This window comes from Meleagris gallopavo, chromosome 9 (assembly GCF_000146605.3).
Source record: "Meleagris gallopavo isolate NT-WF06-2002-E0010 breed Aviagen turkey brand Nicholas breeding stock chromosome 9, Turkey_5.1, whole genome shotgun sequence".
Taxonomy (NCBI): Eukaryota; Metazoa; Chordata; class Aves; order Galliformes; family Phasianidae; genus Meleagris; species Meleagris gallopavo.
Genome location: NC_015019.2, coordinates 12,001,945 through 12,024,154, shown reverse-complemented (window position 1 = coordinate 12,024,154; position 22,210 = coordinate 12,001,945). Strand labels below are relative to the sequence as shown.

Sequence of the window (22,210 nt, the reverse complement as noted above, 5' to 3'; positions counted from 1 at the left end):
GGCCGAGCCGCGGCTTCGCGCCTCGCCGGGCCAACCTGAGGGCGGGGCGGCGCCGATTTCTGCTCTCGGGCGGGAAGAGCGCGAGCGGGTAGCGAGCGTCGGGGCTGACGGCTGCCCGGGCTACGAGCGAGCAAGCACGCGAGCTGCTTTCGGCAGTCGCGGTAACGGTTCGGTCCTTCCGGCGGCATCCGCGCGGCCCGGCGCTCTCTCCATGTGAATGACGGCGGCGCCTTCGGGGCGGGATCTGTGAGCCGCTCCCGGCGGTACGGAGCTCGGCGCCCGCTGCAGCGCTACGGAACGGCGGCCGGAACGCAGCTCGCCCCGCTCTGCGCTGAGGAACGGCGGGAAGCTGCCCGAGAAGCGTTCTTTTCCATGGAAAGGTGGAAGAGACTAAAGAGAAAGTCCCGGATTTGTACACGGATTGGCTACGAAGCAGAAATACAACACGGCCATTACGGAGACAAATGGGATCCTTTAATGAGTCGCGTTATTCTAACGAAGAGGGAACCATCTGCGTTGTTGCACCTGGCGTAACGCTAGAGATGCCACTGCCCTTATCTCCAACCCCAGATTGTTTCTACTTACCCGTATTGAAGGAAAATTAATTCAAACGCAGTACGAACAAACGTAAAGCAAGCAGGGTGATCCGAAAGAGAAAAATTTGCTTTTGAAAGAAGGATAACATTTAGTCTAGCATATGAAGACTACGATTTAAATCTATAAAAACTAAAAAAACAAGCCTCAGCTGGAACATTTAAACTGCTTGTGATACAATACTTACAGCAGTGCTGATACAAAAGATGCATAGAATTATAAATATGTTGGCACATACATTTTGGCAAGCTTCATTACTGAAAAGTCCAAGAGTAGAATAAGGGGCAAAATCCCACTCTTAAAATGGACCTTTGCAGTAGCCCAGGCAATCACATCTCATGACCCTTCATGGATTAATACCACAGCTCAGCCAAACGTTCCTATATTTGGCATAACAAGAAAGGAACATTCTCTACATTTCTCAAATAATAATCAGTAGCAGTTGCATGCCTAAACAGCACGTCAACCCAGGTGCTCCTGGATTTGTCCAAAACAACTGAGGACATCAGTTTTCAACAAAAAACACTGCACGTGCCTATTTTGGGAATGTGATGTTTTTCCCCCAGGGATGAACCGAAGGCTTTGATTTTAAGCCTTGCTTTCACAGCTACAAAGTTAGCCTGCTAACACACACAAAAGGCTGCATTGTCCTCCGGTCACACTGCACTACATGAGCCAATGATTTATTTCATGAACACGTTATCCACGCTCAGGTTAGGCTCCCTCTGCAGTGCTACTGCAATCGAATAGGAAAACCTCTGCTCTTCTCCACTCTTAGAACTCCAGTAGTGATAGAGCACCTGTGATGAAAAGTAAGGCTGCAGCAAAATTCCACAAAAATTCCTGGTTATAGAGGGTCTGCACACCAGCTGAGATAGGTTACATGGAAGACTAAATGTGATGTTCATTCTAGAATTTTGTTTTTGAGAAAGCCTTACTAAGTTTTTCAGGTGTTGCCCTTTAAACCAGCCAAACCATGCTGGGAGTCCTGCTGCTCTGCGTTAGAAATGTGTCTCACATAAAGGAAACCACTGACTGCCATTGCGCTCACACAGTGCTGCAGGGAGACACAAACCACTTTGTTTCCAGAAACACACGGCACTGTTCAGAGGTTTTCATCTTTACATTTAATTAAAGAAAAATGTCTCATAGTGATTAAGCACGTCTGACTTCCAACTTCTTTAAACAGCACAAGCCTATGCAGTAAAATGTAGAAATAGAGCTCAGAATTTTATTTTAAAAAGAAAAAAAAAAAAAACTTCCAAAGGGTGAGGTCCTATTAAAAAAGTGGTTGTTCACTTGTAAACGGAATAAAAATGTTAAGAAGACAATTTAAAAAGTTTCATACACCTTAAGCAAAACCACTTTCTGTAAGCCATACAAGTAACATTACAGCATCGTAAGAACAGCAACAGCAGAAGAAAATGGCAGAGGAATCACACAACATTACTTACTGAAGTAACAACTTATTTACAGTGAATTTTAATAGCTTGAATTTTTATTGCTCTGATGGTAGTGTGTTGACAAGTAAACATAGTAATTGTCATAGTGGGACTAATATGTGTATATTTACAGTTTTGCATACAGTGGTTTTTTGTACCTATCAAGAAAAGTATAGGGACTTTTTTCCCCAGTCAATACCACTCTTGATTTTAACAAAAATGTTCTCTTTTTTCAAGTTATTCATCTACAAATGTCCACACTTCTTAAATTTGCCTGTGCATGTTCTAAAATACATCTTTCCTCCTCTGATGGTAAAAGAACTTCACAAGAAGCAGGTGGGAAAGTGTAGGTAAGAGCTCATCAGTATTCTTTAATGCTCCTCACATACAAAAACTTTCTAATTAGAAAAACAAACAGGCATTTCATACATACAAGTTAAAAAGGAAAGTGTCAACATGTTTATTTGAAAAACTGAACACTGATTAGACAGATGATATTCCTGTAAGAGCTTTATAAAAATTGCTGCAAACTCACACTACATACTTCTACTAGTTCCCTTTTCTCCTTTCTTGCTACACGTTTTCATTTTGTTGAAACCAGTCAAGGCACTGTCTTCACCATTTCTATTACACTTTGTTCATATTAGTCTGTTACATTACTATGCGTGCTTCCTCCAATTAACAAGTATCCTCTATAAACAGGCTTACCATTTCATGCTCATTTTTTACTGTCAAAAATGAGTTCTCCAGTCTGATGAGATACAAACTACCTGTCGGATGTTTTTATATTAAAGCAAAGGATAGCCTAGGCAAAAGAGAACCTGTAGGCAGACAAGTTCACAGCAGCATTTACAGTTGCTTTCATGTTTAAATAAGCTATTAAACCTGTCTTTCAGATGCAAATGTAATACTGCCTGCTGTTTTTGTATTTTAATGCAAATTTATCTTCCTATTAAAACATGGAGCTTGTTGTAAACTTCTATTTCAGCTCTCAAGCTCTACTAGTTGCTTTATGGCCACATTTTTAAGTGCCTATTAAAACATACGAGGAAAAGACCCTTTCACGGTTTGAATACAATTAATAACTTAGGACAAAGTAAAAGCGTATAGAATTTATGTACTTGAAATGTAAACTTTTAAAATAAATACTCCGTGCTTACGTGGGAAACTCAGGGTATTCCCTCTGCTCGGCACAGCATTTCACTGAAACAAGACAGATCAGTGGAAAAACTCTCAACTCCATCCAATGATATCAGCACAGACTCAGCAGAGGACTTCTGCTCACAGTGAGACGGAGGGCTGCTCAGCACTCAGCACTGGCAGCTACTGAAAATCTCGCTTGGCTCTTCTCTTGGTTGGAAAAAAACCACTTTGAAAATATAGTCACATAAAAGCAAAAATTAAGGATCTGCTGAGATCTCTTGAGTTTCTTACACAACAAGAGAATAGTTAATAAAGTTCTGGCATAACTGTAAGAAACTTCTAGTCTTCTGTCCAGCTAAGCTCCCTTCACTTATACCACATGCACTTATTTCTAAGGGAAATTGTCTGTGCTATGTCAATTTTACTTTTCACTGTTTCTTTCTGCCATTAAGTATTTTCTCTGCTTCCAGTTAACACTCATCCTAAAAAATAAAATAAAATGGAGAGAATACTTTGCATGGTTCTATGACAGAAATCTGAATTGCAAGGTATAGCTCAAGTTAAATTCACACAACACTGCAGTTCATTCATTAAATTAAATTACAAATTCAATTGATCAGTTATTCATTACCATTTACTGGTCCAACAAAACCTCTGCACTAACCATACAGATTTCAGAGCCTGAAGCATCAGTCGAGATCAGGAAGCACTGGAATCGGACACTCAGCTGTACAGTTAGAAGAGCAAGAAATCTGATTCCAAGTAACAACTTACATAAAACTGGCCTTCTGTAAACACTGGGTACTGGGTATCTGGCCTGTTACAGCTATTAGAATGTAATGACTTTACTAATACTGTATTTTAATACAGTATCGCACACTGAAGAGATGCAAATACATTCAGAGGAAGTTCTAAGTCAGTCTGAAACTAGAAAGCAACCTGTGATGCTGCAAGGAGTTAAGCTGATGCAAAGAAATGCCTGTAGACATTTATGATTATATTCATCACAACTTACAGATAATCAGTTATCTGGTATTTTTTTCTCTTATTTCTAGTTAGGAAGGGGGGGGAGGGGAACAATGCATTGTCTTTTGCTTCTTTCTTTTATGCTATGAACAAATGGTCTTCCTTAGGCCAGCCATTACAGTAAGTTTTTCTATAGTCACTTCCCTTCCTGACATCAGGCAAACAGGGAGGCATCCAAAAATGCTTCTGAATTCCACAAGGCATTTGTGGCTCTTCAGACTGTTCCTGAATGCCAAAATATACATGTGAGCCCATTCAACTGATCTACCTCCTCCCATCAGCACATTCTGAAATACTGCTCTGATTTAGGCAAAATTTATTTCTGCTAGAAAGGGATGCCATATCATTTAACTGTTAAAATGCTGAAGTACTATTGTGCTATAAAAATATTCAGTTACTTCAACTTTAATTTGGCTGTTGCCAATTCTTCTCCTTAGTAACGACTCTCTCCAATTACAATATACACTTTTTCCTACTCTGAAAACAAAACAGAATGACCCACAGAAACTGACTTTCAGATATTCTAAATGTAAAAAGTGGGCTTTGGGATATTTTGCTAATAGCAGCTGCCATTTCCCCATAAATGTAATTTTTTCAAAAGATAAACAATATATAAGGTTCCCATTTCAGGTGCCACAAATAACACCTGAAGTAGTTAAAAGACAAACAAACAAAATGCTACACGTTTTTCATCCATTTACTAAACAAAAGTGCAACTGAGCCTACACATCTGACAATATGTACAAACTCATTATGGCTTTACCATAAAAACAGTACATGAATAGGTCCATACAATCAGAGGGATGATAACAAATGTAATGAATAAAACTATGTCAAACTGTTGGTAATAGAACAAGAGCTATCTTACATTCTGTAAACCTTGGCATACCACACTTTACATTATGCAAAGAGTCAATATTTACAAATCTATAGTGGGTAAAATAATTAACCCCCTAATGTAAATGATGATTTTGCAAAGTGCAGGACAAAACCAGTGCTGTTAATTGCAAGTCCTATGCAAGCGACACTAAAATCTTTACTACTAGACGCTTACCTGGACATTTCTACTGAGGATTTATAGGAATGCAACGTTCAGAATGAAATACAGTATGACACAGCATCAGGGTGCATGTTTGAGGATATTTGCTAAATGTAGAAATTAATAAGGCAGCATGCTCAGAACGAGTTTAAGCAGCACTGATGTTAGATCCCTAGTGGCAACTATATCAGTTTTTGTTAATGTTAAAAATTCAGAGTGCAACACAGAAGCCTCATTTAACATTTAAAAAAATGTGCAAATTGTTGTCAAACAAAAAAAATAACATCGCAAGGAAGATACTCTACTGAAGAACATTTTTTAAATCACAGCAAAGTAGACCATCTTCTTTCCAAAATCATCTACAAGGCACTAAGGGTAGAAAATGACAGGTAACATGAAAGACCAAATGCAGTTCTTCAGTCAGGTCGAAATATGGGATATTTTGGTAAGAACTCTATTAATATTACCTGTTGAAGAAGGGAAAAGACAAGAACAGAACACAGTAATCAACAACTTCAAATCTTCAGCAAAACTTTCCATGCAACACTAGCTGTTTGTAAGATTATACTTGTCCAAGATTATTTTATAGGGAAATTTTATCCAAAGTAACAAAGAAGGTTCAAGTTATTTTGGAATACACAACTTATCAACACTTGACTTTTTGGGGGTGATTCTCTCTTCTCTTTAAGCCTAGGCAGTCTTCATAGTTATACATGAAAGTGCATGAGAAAATAGTAGGATAACAGGAATGTTTGAAATTCCACTTTCCTAAATGGACTATCTTGGTTAAATCTTTATGAGATCAGGAGCCAGGATTAAAACAAGTAAATTAAAATCCATGGTCTGAATAAAAAAAAAAAAACACACAACAAAACACTACTATTAAAAAAAATGCAATATTTCTGTACCAAAATGCTGAATCAAAGTAACTATAAATAGCAAAATGAAAGATGGATAAAGGAATATGGACCGCTGTAAGAATCACACCAAGGCATGAAAACCCAGTGGGCCTTCCTTGCTATCAGTTACTGATCAAAGTGTACCTGTAGTGCAAACACAGAATTGTTATGAATGGAAAACAAGTTCAGCAGTGACAGTTTCTCAATTTTAATATATGACATAGCCATCTTTAAAACTGGCTTTCACAGGTGTATATCAAACAACTGCTGCTTTTTATGAGAGCTTATTCAGATTGGTTAAAGTCTGGTAAGTTAACAGATTTCACTATAAAATAAAGGGCGTTGAATACCAAATAAATAACAGAAATAATACTTACATATTCCATCATATTGCTAGTTTCACATTTCCTTTTACTCAGCTTCCAGTGCAAACCAAGCTAAGAAAGTAATTATCAGGTGATTAACACATACGACTACATTATTTTGATAACTAATGTAACAAGCATAAGCAGTCAAACCATTTGGATCTGCAACACTTCAGACAGTGAGATTTAATGCCCAGAAAATATAGAATTATAATGAGACAGTAAAATTCCTACATGCCAAGTATGCAAAAAAACCAACCAACCAAACAAAAAAACAACGTAAAAGTGAAGAAAACAAGCACTCTAACTTTTCTTACCTTATGATATAGTCTGTTATTTTCCCATTCTAACAACTTCTGAATTGATCTTCTAGTCTAAAAAATTAAGTCAAAACTGTATTATGAATGGTTCAGTAGCCAGCCTCATCCAGAAGAACCTCATTATTGCATATCTGGACTAAGAATCACTTAAAATAAATTAGTTTTATAGAAGTAGAACCAAGCAATTGAACAATTGTAAATGGGAAGTTGAAGTGATAGGACTTCTGTTCCTCAGCATCAGAAAACAAACAAACAAACAAGAAACCACAAAGCTCAGAACTGGACACATTCTGCTCTTTCCACAAGGGCCCTTAAGACATGATTTTGGTTTATGTAGCTTACAGCTACAAAGAGCTTCCACAATACTTAGAATACTCCATAAGATCATGCCAACCATTAAAAAACAAAGATGAAACCCTGGATAGGAGATACACTGCTTCCTTACCTTACACTTATAAAGGGGATCTTATTTTGAAGAAAGCAACCCACTTCAGGAAGTAAGAAGCCATTTTACTGTTGTGGGAGAAGGAAGTATTTTTGAAGTTTCAACTCTTTTTCCTCTATTGTCACAGAAGGACCACTGTGATAACCTATTCTTTTTTCTGCACAATGTTCCATGCAAGTATTTTGTTCACAAACTTAATAATGGTTAATGAGCTATACTACCTCATTAAAAAAAGATGCAAAGATATCGAATCCTGAGTCAAATACTTAATGATGGAGAATCCACTAACTCTTTGCAAATTATTCCAGTGATGAAGCTATCCTCAGAATTAAAAAGTCCATGTTGTTTCCTGCACCGTTTAAATTTCAGATTCCAGCCTCTGGATCTTGCCTTTTTTTTTTTTTTCCTAAATGAACATACATGGACTGGCAGGACAGAGCTATATTCATCACCGCAACTTGCATAGTGCTGCATTCTAGATCTAATGACTCAACTGGTGTTGGTAGCACAACAGTGTTGCAGCTCTGGCTGAACAGTGCTTGCACAGCATCAGGGACCTCTGTTTCTAACTCTACCTCCCTCAGGTATGGGCAAGAGGTTCAGAGAGCTGCCCCGGTTTGACCAAAGGGCTACATGACACCATGCTCACAACAAAACTGGGGCTGTCATGGCCCAGCTGATGGGAGGTAGGGAGTGATTTGTCTTTGCATCTCTTGGGTTTTTCTCCTCTTTTTTTCATTCACTTATTAAACTGTTTTTTATCTTGACCTGAGGTTTTTCTTGCTTTTGCTCTTTTAATTCCGTCCAGTCCTGTTGGAGACTAAGCGAGCAAAGGGCTGCTGTCAGCTCAGGTACTGGCAGGCTCAATTCTCCACAAAAGACCAAGAACAACCGTATACTTCTGGTTCTTAGAGTGACCAAATCACATGCATGTATACATGTGTGTAAACTTGTATGTGTACATACACATACACACTTTATACATTTGAGAATGATATTAATACTACAACCTCACACGGGCATTTATTTCTTCCATAGCACAAGGATATTAAATATGTTTTTAAAACTGCAAATATTCCATCTCTACATATCAAGTGTATTCCTCTGCTTGTTCTTAACAGAAGTAACACAGTAAACTATGCCAAATAAATAGCAGTTCAGAAACATTATGGTTATTATCTATTAGAGATAATAATAATAAAAATTGTCTGCTTGCAAAAAATTCTGTGAGAGGAGGGAAGAGAAATACTCACTCTAGTTCAGGCAACTTTTGAGGGTCAACACCTCAGTCTGCACTCACTAATTCAGTTTTTAGAGCTTTAAATATCCTGGAAATATAGGTTCTCCAGTATAACACCTTCTTCTTTGAACTGAGATGAGATTAGCTCGCTCTACCCTTGACTATCAATTCAATTGGCAATTTGGCATCATTTGCTTCATTAAGAAATGTTTTCTTCTATTCTCTAAGGAGTGGAAAATTGAATTAGCTTTTGAATGTGAGATAAAGAAAAGGGCTTTGGAATGGAGAAGATGCTATTCAACATTATTTAATGCTACCAGAAATTGCAAAATCAAGAAAATAAGACAAACAAAAAATGTACTCACTCTTTTGTTAAGACAGACTACAGGCCACAGGCTACAGCCCAGTGTGCAGCAGCAGCACAGACAGCCACAAATCAGCCATTTTACATTGACAGGAAGATTCTTTCTTAAGCAGGTATTCACACGACTGATGCTGGTCTTGAATTCTTCTGGGGCAACCTGTAACAGAAGTGCTGAACTTCAGTGGAATGTCATTACAGATGTATTTTCTCAAGAATTGCCTTTATAGATTAAAATGTAAATGCAACATATTTCCATTATGCAACATGACCCCATCTTCCAAAACACCGGTCACACAGGGAGCATGAAAAGTCATTTTCCTGTAACAAATTCATTTCTGGTGTGAGCTTTGCAAAAATTTGCGTTAAAAAGCCCAGTGCAGCTTAGATGAACAGCCTCATCCATATTTATTATACCATAGATCAATAGGCTTGATTACATAGTGGTCCCTAACAAGGCTAAGAAATGGAACGCAGCAGTGCAACATCCTGGCTACACTGACCACAAAAAAAGGAATAAAAGAAAAAATAATAATAATAAAAAAATGGAGGAATAAAATGAAATTAAAAAAAGAAGAATGATGGCTATCTTGTTTCCAAGTGAATAAGGAGTAATAGGTCGTTACTTCCTAGTAAAAACACTATTGTGTGTCACATTAAAGAAGAATGATATGTCCAACTTACTTTCATACCAAGTCTACACTGTGCCTGGGTGAGGGTGGGCTGCTGTCCACAAACCAATTCCTGATACAGCCCACACAGTCATGGGGCTGCAACTTTTCCTGTGGCTTCTTCCTAAGCCGGGAAGCCCAGAAAGACAGGAACTGGATTACATCCAAGGCTAAGAAATGCACCTTGTACATGATTTTTAGTAAAGCCTAGCTGCTGAAATAGTTTCTTTAAGTACACTCAGCCCACTATTTCTTAAAGTATTATTTTCTATATGTGAGCACTTGCCTACTCACATAGTCCAAACCCACCATCTCCCTACAGTACCTAAATAACAAGTAGGGATCCATTCACTGTCTTACAGCTAACTTGACTCCTGGATGGACTCCTAACTGTAACAAAGCCCAGGCTGGACACACAAAGCAGAACAGTGAGATCCAACTTTTACAAACTTGAACAGCCAGGCACAACAACTCCAAAATAATAATAAAAAAGTCTTTCCTTCTACTTGCCATGTTGAAGAAGCTCCTGCCTAGAACTGGTCTGCATACCAAGTTATTAAACTCCTACGTAAGCCTTCCAGCCATCAAGCCTGACTTTGTTCATTTGATTCCACAAACAAGGAGGGAAAAAAGGTGTTAGTTGGCAGTGCCTCCTTTCTCTGAAGAGGTGAACCCAGGAGCCAGGAAGCAGCAACAACCTGGTTCTGCCACCTCCTCCCATCACAAGAGCTAACTTGATTAAAGCATTGCAGGAAAGGGAGTAAATACACAGAGCATCTGTTTCCTGGCCATGCAGGTCACCACGCAGTACAGAGTCAGAGGTCATCTGGGTCTGTATGCTAGCCAGACCTACAGTGAACATCAGTTAACACTGTGAGCATTTTATAGCAAGAATGAATAACTACGCAGCAAACACTTATTCTGCAATTATACAGACTACCTTTGTTTCCTCAGTATAGAAAAGTCAATCTCGTACTTCTTTCTACACATACAAATGAAGCAAGTCCAAAAATTTGCTTTCGACTAAATGGCACATCAACATTTAAATATATTTTACAACAAATATCCCAGTTAAAAAAGAATAAAAAAATAAAAAAAAAGAAACAGCATTGGGATGTTTTTAATGAAGAAGAGAAAAAAATTACATTGTGATGTGGAAAATTAGCCTGTGCTTTCAAACATTCAAAACAGAAGGCTTTGCAAATCTCTGCCAGTGGCAGCTCTTATATTTAGGAAACCCCAAATATTTGATGCATGTGAGTAAGACCACTTCATATTCACTATGGGAGCAAAATTGGTAGTGAAGTATGGCAGGACTGGTTGTGTAACAGGAGTACAGGAGTTCAGCTTCTGCAATCGGACATGATTCAGAATGATCAAACTCACATGCACGAACAAACCACAGTTCACAATGCTCAAGAAGTTCACATGCAAATATGTTCTTAGCATTCATATATACAAAAATGGGACCATCTTCAATAAGTCTTCTGAAATTCATACATGCATCAGCCTATCTATTTATTTGAAAGGTAATAACCTATTTTTTCTCGACTCCATTAGTACTTGTGATATGAAGTCCACTAAGGAAAGAGAATGGGTCCTTCTGTATCACTCACAAATTTCCTTGACAACAGCACACCTCACAACCAGACACCAGACTGGATCTGCAACCTAGAGTTCTCTGTATATCATGAACAAACTTTATAACCATAATTGATATCTTCCAACACGAAAGAAGTCAACTAGATTCTTCAGCCACTGGTCCCGTTGTCAAACAGCACGATGCTGCATTAGAAGAACAACATACATGCTGTCATGAGCACAGCACTGCACATGGCTAATCTAGAAACAAATTCTGGGTGCCAAGAAACACAAATTTCTACTTGGGCTATTTTCATATTAGCACAGCACAGCTACTACCTGCTAATGCACCAACTACTTCTATAAAGGCGTATCTCTTAACTGCAGCACAAGATGAAGTTACTGAAGACCTCTTCAGCTAACTCAAACTGCTGGATCTATTTCTCCATTGCAGACACCTCGTCACAAAAAATACTTCTGTCAGTCAGTGACATCTTCATTTGAAGGTAAGCTAATCAGGGACCAAGATAAGCCTCATTCCGTGATAAAGAGAAGCAAAACCAGTTTGTTCCTTTTGGTTTACAGCTCAGTCTTGTTACAGTGACAAAGAATGAAATACCTGTAAATAAAACGACATTGTTCTTATTTAGTAAGAAAATGATTTTAGAATAAAACAGTTACAAAAGAATGTTGCTGATTTTTGGACATAATTTTAAATCCTGCCTTTTATGCAGATAAAGATACTGAAAAGTTAATAGAAAATGCCTAAGTATTTAGAACAATTCAGAGCACCTCCTGAGCAAAGAAAGCTCACTAACAGTTTTGAGCAGTTTTGGAATGTCGCTTGTAGAATTTCTGAGCCTCAAAAAGAATGAGATAAACACATAGCTCCTGGCTGTGCAGTACACCTTGTAAAGAGACACTGGTTCTTTTTAGGTCTCCAAGGGGAAAAAAAAAGACATAAAAGGGAAGGAGGGAGTGTTATAATATTTTACAACAGGATGTAAGAGGATCTGCAAACACAGGAAGAGAGCAAGTACAGCCCAGCAGGCCTGATCTTTCTCCTTCAATCATGATCACAAACCCTATCAATCACACACTGCAGTGGGATCACAATAGCATTTTATGGCTTACATTTCCCTGCACTGCGCAGTAATCTCTGTATGAGATCCTGATTGTTTTAGGTTCAGGGCAGGAAACTCCACTTTTTTTCTTAAGGCTCACTGGCTCCATCACTATCTTGTCACCTGGAGCACTGCTTGCTATTGAACAATTCCTCATGGGAAGTACTAATCTTACAAGCCAGGTTTAAAATTCTTTGCAGCAAAGGAATCACTTAAACTTTTAGCACTAGAAGTTCTACTTCATTTCAGAATAGCTACCAACAGAGCTGCTTTAAAACCCATTTTAAATGTCTGTTTTAAAAGAACAGCCCTATAAAACCATAGCACACAGAATTTGAATTTAGCCAGAATTTAAATTAAAACCAATTACTACAAGTTAATTACTGCCCCCTTATTTTCTAAATCAAATCTTTCTTACAAAATTTTGTTGAAAACCCTCCCGAAAGCTAAGCTCTGCGTTCATACACCAGCTGATACTGCAAGATACTTGCTTCTTATCCTGCAAGATAAAGGGCAAGTCAATCGAGTGGAATTAACTAGAGCAATATCTGACCTAACTGATATTTTCTGTATTGTTTTATTGTCTACGGTATTTCCTCAAACATTCGCAACCAGTTAAATATTTGAGACGTACTCACATGCAACTTAGCTCTAAGCTAATTTACAACTGTTTGAGAATCTGCAGAAATGAGGAGGAAGAAGAAGAGATGGATAAAGAAGAATATTTCATACTAAAAAGATAATAAAGAATAAAATTAGTGCAAGGTTTACTATTGTCATTATGTAGATGAAAACCAAACTGAGGGTCAGGAAACTTTATGAATTCCCAAGGACTATACAGAGCATAAATCTAAAAAGTTAGTGATTTCATCCTTTGTTTAAAAGCCTAAATCCTCATCCTGAATTTCTTAAAAGAAAAACAGCATGATGGAGAAGTCTATCAACTCCATGTAACAGCTTCATCTTTTACACTGCATTAGCAGAGGAATTATATTATTAGTATCAATTCACAGTGGTCAACAAAGTCATTAAACTTAACATTACATGGACATTCTCCAAGTATGACAACCATCCAGTGATGGTTTTAATGCAGTCTTACAGTAAACATTTTTATAGAAAACAGGTAATATAAACAGCCACCACACTATTCATAAACAGATTTCATAAAAAGGAAAGGAGAAAAAGAAAGATCTTCATGTGGTAAATCAGTAGGCCACAATGCCTGATGTGAATTATTAATCAGGGTATTTGAAGAACACTTACTGGAAAAATCTGAGTTTTCATTTTCAGCAGCGGTAAAGGTGATGGACTGCCATAACCAGAGGAAGCAGCAGATTATTCATTTCTGGCACTGTATGAAAGTATTAAAAACCCAACAAGCCACAGCTGTGGCTTTTACCACCTTTCACTAGCATGCGTGGCAAGCACTAAGAAGGATTTGTTTACTATCTCATCTGATTGGTGAAAGTTGGACTTATTTTCAAAGTCATTTTCCTCAAAACCCATCAATTCACACATGGAAAAAAGAAAAGTAACTGGATTATCAAAATTCTCAACATAAGCAGTGCTACTATAGGCACCAAGTCAACACCCACATGTCAGGTAAAAGAACATCCTCTTTTCACTCTTTGCTAAATTAAATCCAAGCAGGAAACTGAAGTTTAATTTAAACTTTTGCTCCTGCAAACTCAGATCCTGTAATAACATCAATTTCTCACTCTTTATTTAACAGGAAGCCAATCAAGTGGGAAATGTGACAGGCATTAAGACTTGTATTAAAATGAATATTTTTGGGGGTGGCGTAGTGGGTTTTTTTTGTTTTTGTTTTTTTTTTTTTTTACATAAATGTTTTCGTACATAAAACGGCCACTTAATTAAAAGAACAGAACTCTTCCCGAAAAGCATTCCATGGCTTTTCAGTGATCTGAAAGAGCTTTACAGAAAATAAACTTCAGACATGCAAAGCAGTGAGATGTAAGTTGTGTTACTGCCAGCCTGTGCATCAGGCACTGTTAAGTCAATGAGCCTTCCCTTTTTGCCCAGTCAGATCCTGAAACAAGGCCAGACTTTACAGGTTGTCTTTTAACAATCAAATTAGCAGCTTGACCAGCCAACAACTGGACTGCTGTCAAAAATGCTGGACAGATTCACCACAAGCACTTTATTCGTTATGCTCAGAGGTGAAAATGAAGGAGAAAAATCCCAGGTGGGTTTGGCAGAACCAGGATGCCTCCAGAGGGGAGGAACCTCCACAGGCTTCAGCTGCATTCGGCACATTGCAAAAACAGTGACTGCAAGAGGCTGGGGAGACCGGGAGGCTGCAGCCATGTGGGATGTCCTTAGAGAAAGCAGCAAGAGCCAAATACCTTTTTCTCACAAATTCTGGAAGAGATACGCAAGGGGATGACAAAACGAAGGACAAGAAAAGCACTGCGTACTAAAACAGCTGAATGAAAAAAAATTGGGGAAAAAAGTCTAAAACACAACAAAACAAACAAACAAAACAAAACCAGAATTATGAAAAGAATTTACAAGTGAAGAACCTTGCTACAAGTTTTCATTAATAAATAGCTACAAATGAATACTTATTAAATTGCATTTAGCAACACAACAAGACTCCAGAGAAATGATGAGACTTTCACAAATTTTCAGAATGACACAATTACTGTATTTCAGAAAAAGTTCTAAAAAAACCTACTTCACTCGCAGACTTGAGACCATGTTTAATTCCTTTAAGCTTCAGATAAATAAATTCTCTTCTAGAGATCTGTCTAAAAATAAACTCAAGACTTGACAGACATATTGAAAAATGAGGTCTAGTACCTGAAATAGTTTAATTTGCACAGGATGTGGCACAAACTGCAGGCACCTATGAAGCAAGGGATGCAAGTCTTGCTTTTACAGATTGCCTACATGAGAACAGTATCACGGTGTGCTTAGAATGTCAATAAAGACTACAGTCATTGCAAACTATCTTTGCTGTAGGGACTGGTCTTTGACCAGCTATTTCATAAAGGACAGAGTTAATTTAGCAGCCTTCAGTGCAGAGCTGGCCTGCAACCAGTTGTGTTGGATTCATAGGCATGTATTTGTAACACAAAAACCACTGGAGGCACTGGAGCTTTCCATTTAAAAGAACAGTTTAATCTCACACTTACCTTCCCTGTCAGAACAGAGGGAAATTCTGTATCAAACTTGTTGCTCAAGCCAAACCTTGAAAACAAAAGAGACAAACAAAATATATTCCACCTAACTTATTTTGTTTCCCTTAATAAAAAATGCAATAGATGCTTTAAAAAAAAAAAAAAACAACTATTTCTTTTGCCTTTACATGTACATTACTTTATAAGCTTTCAATCCATTTTTATATAAGCTCTTCTGTATTATTCAAAAGACAAAAATAGAAATATAGCTTGTTGCTTTACTTCAATACCTTTGAGCCACTAAAAGCAGAAAAGTATTTTACAATTGGATAGCAGTAAGTTTCAATTTTTTCTTTCTTAAAGAAAAAAAACAAGAGCCTCCAAGTAGTAGCTAATCTTTTCATTGCTGTTTTTCTTACTCATGCAATTTATTCACATGCAACAAATAAAGCTACTTATAAGAAAACCATTCATCGCTTTGGAAAATTTATAACCATACAATTCTTAAAAGCTGCTTTGATCTGAGTTAAACTATCTCATGCAAACATGTAAGGGCCCACATATCGAGTGGTTTCAAGCAACTATGAACTTTAGAAAACTGTCTTAGCTAACACAGTGCCTGGTGGCTCCTGTCAGTGAAGCCTTTTTACTTTGCAAGCAGCAAGTCTTCATTACAACCAGCAGAGCCTACAGGCAGCGACGTGTTTTCTGGAATTTAGACGCTCTGCTTGAAAACCCACGTTGCTCCGAGCTCCAAATCTACTGAACCAACTGCCCATGTCAAGGAGCTACTTGTGTAGGTCAGTAGGATGCTGAAAGCACAGCTGACTTTGTTGTATTTAAAGCATTCACGTAGGCAAGAAATTAACAAAACCCTGACGTTAAGCCCACGAGTTTCTGTGAAATAAAACGTTATGATCTTCTGTCCTCTCCATCTCATCTGAATTCTAACCTTTGCAATTCAGTAATGAAACAACAGCAACTGGTCTCTCAGCTCCCGTGTCTCTATTCAAAGAAGGTTTCCTGCAAAGCATGTAAAGTTAAATATACTGCACACCAAGTTCTGCCATCCCTGATAAACCATTTCCTGAATATTTTTGTTGAAACAAACAGAAAACAAAAGAATCACAGCCAAAAAGATGAGCGTGTATATTTGGTATTGTAATATTTACCCTAGAAACAAACCCTTCTGGGCAGAGAGCATTCCTCCAAACCAAGACCAAAGCGTTCCTCGCTGGCCACCCAAACAAACACTGGCTCTGCCCAAGTGTAAGTGCCCTACCACTGCACAGCACGCAGCCCACGTGCACCCACAAATAACTCAGTTACCCAAGCCCAGCAATGGCACTTGCTTAGCAGTACAGACAAGTGAAAAATAAACTTGAAGGGCGAGAGGAGCATTAAAATCTCTGCTGTCCTCAGAAATCCAGTCAGCTAATCAAGATGTCTGCCAGCAATACTGGTGACATCAAGTTCTTCAGTTGCTAACTTAAGTCAGACCTGTAAAAACCAGAATGTTAGCACACTATTTGTGTAAATATTACAAAACCACCAAAGATTAGACCTTCACCGAGGTGTCTGTCAACCTTTGTCTCTTCAGCTATCCTAAGCACTACGACCAATTGCCACTTGTTTGCGTTTCCTTCAACATATTTTCATTGGAAATCCTCCAGAGGTGAATGTGAGTGAACTGAACAGCAGCACAGCGTTGGCTACAGCATATCTGAGTCAATTGGAAAGCCATGATGATAAATTACTGCTATATATGCAAAAAGTAAACACAATATGATTTTAAGCAAACGAAGAGGTAACTGATATAAACACATTTTCGTTTTCTGACAGTGTAACCTGCAGGCCAGTCTCCACATTCTGTAGCTTCTCTTTTTTATGATGAAATTTTCCAAGTAAGTTGGTCTTTTCAGCCTTAAAAACTAACAAACAAAAAACCAGAAAAGACTAACAGCCCTACAAAACACATATGTGAGCCTGTTTTGAGGAACACTGACTCTTTTATTGAGAAACTACATGAAACAATCACAAACCTTTAGCAACCAAGCAACGTAATTAACTTAGCATGAATATAGCTACTGGAAAGCAGGGCAGTAGAGATAGGGAAGGGCCTGGAGGGGACGGTGTGTGAGGAGCAGCTGAGGTCCCTGGGTCTGCTGGGCCCAGAGCAGAGGAGCTGAGCAGAGCCCTTGTGGCAGCTGCAGCTCTTACAGGGAGCAGAGGGCAGCGCTGAGCTCTGCTCTCTGTGACAGCAATGGGGCCCGAGGGAACGGCATGCAGCTGCGTCAGGGGAGGGGCAGGGGGTCAGGGAATGGGTCTGCACCACAGGGTGGTGGGCATGGAACATCCCCAGGGCAGTGGGCACAGCCCTGAGCTGCTGGAGTTCAAGAAGTGTCTGGATAATGCTCGCAGACTGCGTGGCCCTGTGTGGAGCCAGGGGTTGGACTCAATGATCCTTACAGGTCCCTTCCAACTTGAGATATTCTGTGATGCTACGGAAGTTCCGCAGAATTATTTATCCACATCACAGATTAGAACTGCTCTAATGGTGCCAAAGACCCACCTAGATCACAACACTGATTCTCACAGCACCAGCAGCAGATGCCCAGAGAAGGGCAGAAGGAAAAAGCCTGCAAACTTTACATACTTTTACCCCAGAATTCTCTTCGGACCTTCAACAGTCTGTAGTTCAAAAACTTCCTGAGCCACAGGCAGCATCTTTCATCTCACTGCTCACATCCACTCGTTAAAATTCCCATCGTACTACCAATTTCCCAAGAAAATAAAACAAATGAGTGCTTTTTGATTTAGAACTGTTAAGAACATGACAAGAACACAGTGTAAGCTATTTAGTTAAATCTGAAGGCTGATGATGTCTTGAAACATATTTAGAAAACCAGAACTTGTATTAGTTGCCATAACAGTCCACTCAGATTTAACAGGACCAAGAAGCCTCAGTTACAGAAATGCATCTGTTTTACACCGACGCCCACAAATGGCTGAAAGAGTTCCAGAGGCTTCAGCTGTGCTGCAAACAGAACCGTGCCATGCTGTAACACTACATTCAGCCAGCAGCACTGTGGCCTGTAGCAGTTTCAGAGACACCTCCAGGGGTTGTGCAGGCTGTCCTCCCGCTGAGTCACCATGGAGTGACACCATGGAGTTCAGAAAGATTAAGACCTTATTAGGTGGGGTTAGACTCAAGAAACAACAAATATTTGTTGCTGGTAATAATTCTGGTTCAAGTTCTGGTTAAAGCAGAATGTCACACAATTCCACAGTTTGTAAGCACTTTCAAAAAAGCATTGAAGCTTTATTGAAAACTTCACGTAAAAAAAACGAACACCTGAACTTTTAATTATGAAATAGCCTAGACCTTCCAAAATAAATTAATTCATAGCAATAATTGATCAAACATGATTTTGCCTTCACTATCTTGTAAAACCCAGTATGCTTCAAAAATAGCTATGCAAAATAAACTGCAGTATCAGTCTGTTCAATTATTTAAAATATCAGTTGGTGGTCACTTATTTCTGAGCACTCTCAGTGCAAAGTGTGCAAGGTCTAACATTTAGAAATTCATATCAAGTCACTCACACACTTTAGCTGGAATTTTCTCTCAGGATGACATACCTGTAAAAGCAGGGAACCATTGCCTAACAGACACCAACACTGGAACTGAACAAGGATGACCTCAATTTCTGTTCTCTCTTGTTCCTTGTTTTAAAGTATTGCACAGCAAAAGCCCCATCATCTCATTTTCCCCATTTGTAAAGTGGAGAGAATGCAATTTCCCAGAGGCAGATGCAGTAAATAAAAGCTCATACATTAAAGCTTGAAAGGAAAGTTCTGAATCATCATCTGTAAATCCTAGCTGCAACAGGGATCACATTATAGATTTCTTTACAAAGCATTATCAGAAATGAGGTCTCCTGACCCACAACTGCAACTGAAACATTTTGGAAAGCACTTATATCTAGAACAGACATATTTACAGATTCTTGAACTTTTTCCTTTTGACTTCAATAATCTTTCATTCTTGCTTAACCCACTACTGTATTTATAGGTAGTCATCAGTCTTACAAGGCTATGCAAGCTAGTCAGCTCTCTCGTGACAGGTTCTCCAGTGTCCTTTTTGCATGGCTCCTTTGCCCACACCCACTCCAGTGTAAGTTCAACCTATCTGGAACATATGAACTTGGATCACCAGACGCTTCCTTTGCACAGGCACCACCTCAGCTCTGTTCAATGTCACTGAATAAAGAAAGCACTCATCAACAGTCCTGAGCTGAAATTTCTTTCTAGTTTATGACCCTTTCCTATGAAGCCAGCAGAACTACTAAGGGGCATCCCTCCTTGTGGATAATGTTTTGGAGAACTAACTTACTGAGAACTAGTGGTAGGCTGAAGTCATAGATGGGAGTAACAGAAGACAACTAAATATCTTCTTTCTTTACAACTGAGAGACCTGTCTTTTCCCTGCTTTGCCCAATCCCTGACAATACAATTTTCATCAGCACCTGCATCGTAGGTCCCTCAGGCACTCCTAAAGGAAACATCATGGAAGAACAAAAGTTAACTTATATTCAACACTAGCAAGTTTGCAGACCTAAGCAGGAATCACAAGCAGAACGCTAAGGGCAAAAAGAGGCTCATGCCTTACTTCGCTGCCTCGTGTGTGTCAGTATGTCAGAAAAACTGCAACTCCTCAGTTTCCTGCTGTATTTTTGAAAGTTACTGTTGTTGCTGTGACTCAGTTTTTCATTTAAAATGTTTATGATGAGATTCTTCAATACACCATCAGAGTAACACTAACTTACGTAGTGAAACAGAAAACTCCCTTACATGGAATTCCAGAAGGAAAAAAAAAGGATTCACCAAGTTGTACGAGTTCTCTGCACTAAAATTCTAAAGCTTACTTAAAACTAAATGGGTAGTTAACTTTTCTAAAATGAGGATCTTCTACAGTGAGCGCTGAACAAGATGAGCATGAATTCCGCTACCTGCTTTCCTAAATGCTCCTTCAGAGAGAAATGAAACAAATACAATTTATTCAACCACTCTTCCCATGTACAAGAGTGAAAGGCTAGCAAACAGTAGAAAAAGCAAGGTCCTGCTAAAAAGATTCCTGGAATTTACTTTTAGTATGTCTGGACACTGCAGGGTAACTCTGTTAGGGTCAGCCACTCACTGACAAGGTCGTAACAATTCCCATGCAAGAAACTAACATGTATTTTTAATCTGCTAAAATGAAAATGTTTGAGAGGACTGTACATGAAAAGTTGGACCCGAAAATGACCCCAGAATTAGAGAATATCCTTCTCTAAATAAGTATTCAAGCAAGCCAGCGTCAGGTGAGGAACAGAAAATACGTGAAACAAAATAATAGATGGTTTGTTTTAAAAATAAATGCTTTTCTTTTTTCTCCTTTTCTCTTTACTTAAATGGAGTGTTTCTGACTTCTGTCAGGACAGAAGTTTTTATTAGCAACATTCCAGACAGGTTCAGAAAACAAACACAAGTTTTAGGGCATGACATGTCTCACATCAATAAGTAGAGCAGGCTGCTTCTGAAGCCTGCTGATTCCAAAAGATGCAGCATCTGTGTGATCAGAAAGTGGCAGAATTTCAGAGCTGATGCACACTAATAATCAGAAAATCTATAGGAAGCCAAATATTGCCTCATTTATTAAAGAAGTTAGGACTGTTTACTGTAGTGTCCAGAGCCCGTCTGCATTTCATTGATAGCATCCACTGATTGGTTTTATTAGTATAGAGAGACTTTGAGGAACTGTCATGAACTGATAAAAGAAAAGCTGTTTTGTACCGTCAGAGAGGCATAGCTGTTACAAGAAGGAAGATGGGAGGAGTGGAAGAAAGGGAAAATAAGGCAGGTGGGAATTCAGGCCAGGTACTTACACGGGCAGTATTCTAGCTTACCATTCCCACATTATTTACAATTACTGCTTTCTTTTGATGTAGACATCACTAGCTGACAACTCTTCTAGGTGTTCCTGCCTATCTCCAAAAGATGCTGGAGCCACAAAGGAACCTTAAGGAACACCGCTAATACACTGAAAGCCTCAAAGCAGACAAAGCAAAGTGTGTGATGGTTTGTTTTTTTTTTTTTTTTTCAGTTCAGAGCTTAAAAACAGACAGCTAATAAAGCGAGTATATGCTACTCTGGTCACTTCACTTAAGCTACATGTCTCCTTCAGACAGGCCACATGCTGCGTGGGGTCAGGACAGCGCGCACACTGCGGTGCACCACAGCAGCCACCCATGGCACCAGCTCAGCAAATTGCTTCAGACTTACATGGCGGACACAGCAACTCCAACATTAGTTCTCCTAGGATGAGAGACTTCCCCACCCAGTGCTTTTGCTGCAGAAAGCTAGATCACACTGCACCTATTCACAGAGAGAAACGTGCGTTCTTTTATGCAATCCACAGATAGACCCAAAGCAACACAAGCTCGATGGATCTCTGCAATATCAAAGTTTCAGTACCACCCTTTTCGTTACATAAACGAGCGTAACCACTAACAACTCGGTACGGGTGCACTCCGTTGTGCTAATTCCTCACTTGCTGGAGCAGGGATAGTAAAAAACAAGAAAGCAAAACCAAATGGCCATTCCACATTTACGTCAAACGGGCAGCATTCGCCGCTCCTCGCGGTGCACCGCAACGAGGAAAACGCTTAAATCGAGCACAACTCGGGAGGAAGTTTGGGGTCGGCAAATGACAGCGCGGCCGCGCGTGGCCGTTCGTGGCCCCCAGCAGCGCGGCTCAGCGCCGGGCCTCCCCGGC

The 22,210-nt window shown here is 39.1% G+C and overlaps 2 protein-coding genes across 2 annotated transcripts in view; both read right to left on the bottom strand.

Annotated features, from left to right (window-relative positions):
• The window catches only part of LOC100548498 (pre-mRNA 3'-end-processing factor FIP1-like), a 25,220-nt gene extending 25,032 nt beyond the window's left edge, over nucleotides 1-188 (bottom strand). Inside the window, exon 1 of the mRNA XM_031554730.1 lies at nucleotides 22-188. Within this exon, the coding sequence (XP_031410590.1) occupies nucleotides 22-188 (167 nt within the window). The remainder of the gene's footprint in view (nucleotides 1-21) is intronic.
• A 1,510-nt stretch (nucleotides 189-1,698) lies between these two features.
• Nucleotides 1,699-22,121, bottom strand: CHIC1 (cysteine rich hydrophobic domain 1). Its single transcript, XM_010715347.3, has 6 exons — nucleotides 21,718-22,121; nucleotides 15,409-15,463; nucleotides 8,879-9,034; nucleotides 6,826-6,882; nucleotides 6,521-6,580; nucleotides 1,699-5,711 (listed from the first exon to the last, which is right to left on the bottom strand). Coding segments are annotated over exons 1-6 (381 nt in total). The 5' UTR covers nucleotides 21,720-22,121; the 3' UTR covers nucleotides 1,699-5,660.
• Between the last annotated feature and the right edge of the window lie 89 nt (nucleotides 22,122-22,210).

Coding starts and splice junctions, on each gene's coding strand:
- CHIC1 (XM_010715347.3), bottom strand. Junction 6,581..6,825: donor ATAACAGACTATATCATAAG/GTAAGAAAAGTT, acceptor TTACTTTCTTAG/CTTGGTTTGCACTGGAAGCT. Junction 5,712..6,520: donor CTAGCAATATGATGGAATAT/GTAAGTATTATT, acceptor CTTCTTCAACAG/GTAATATTAATAGAGTTCTT.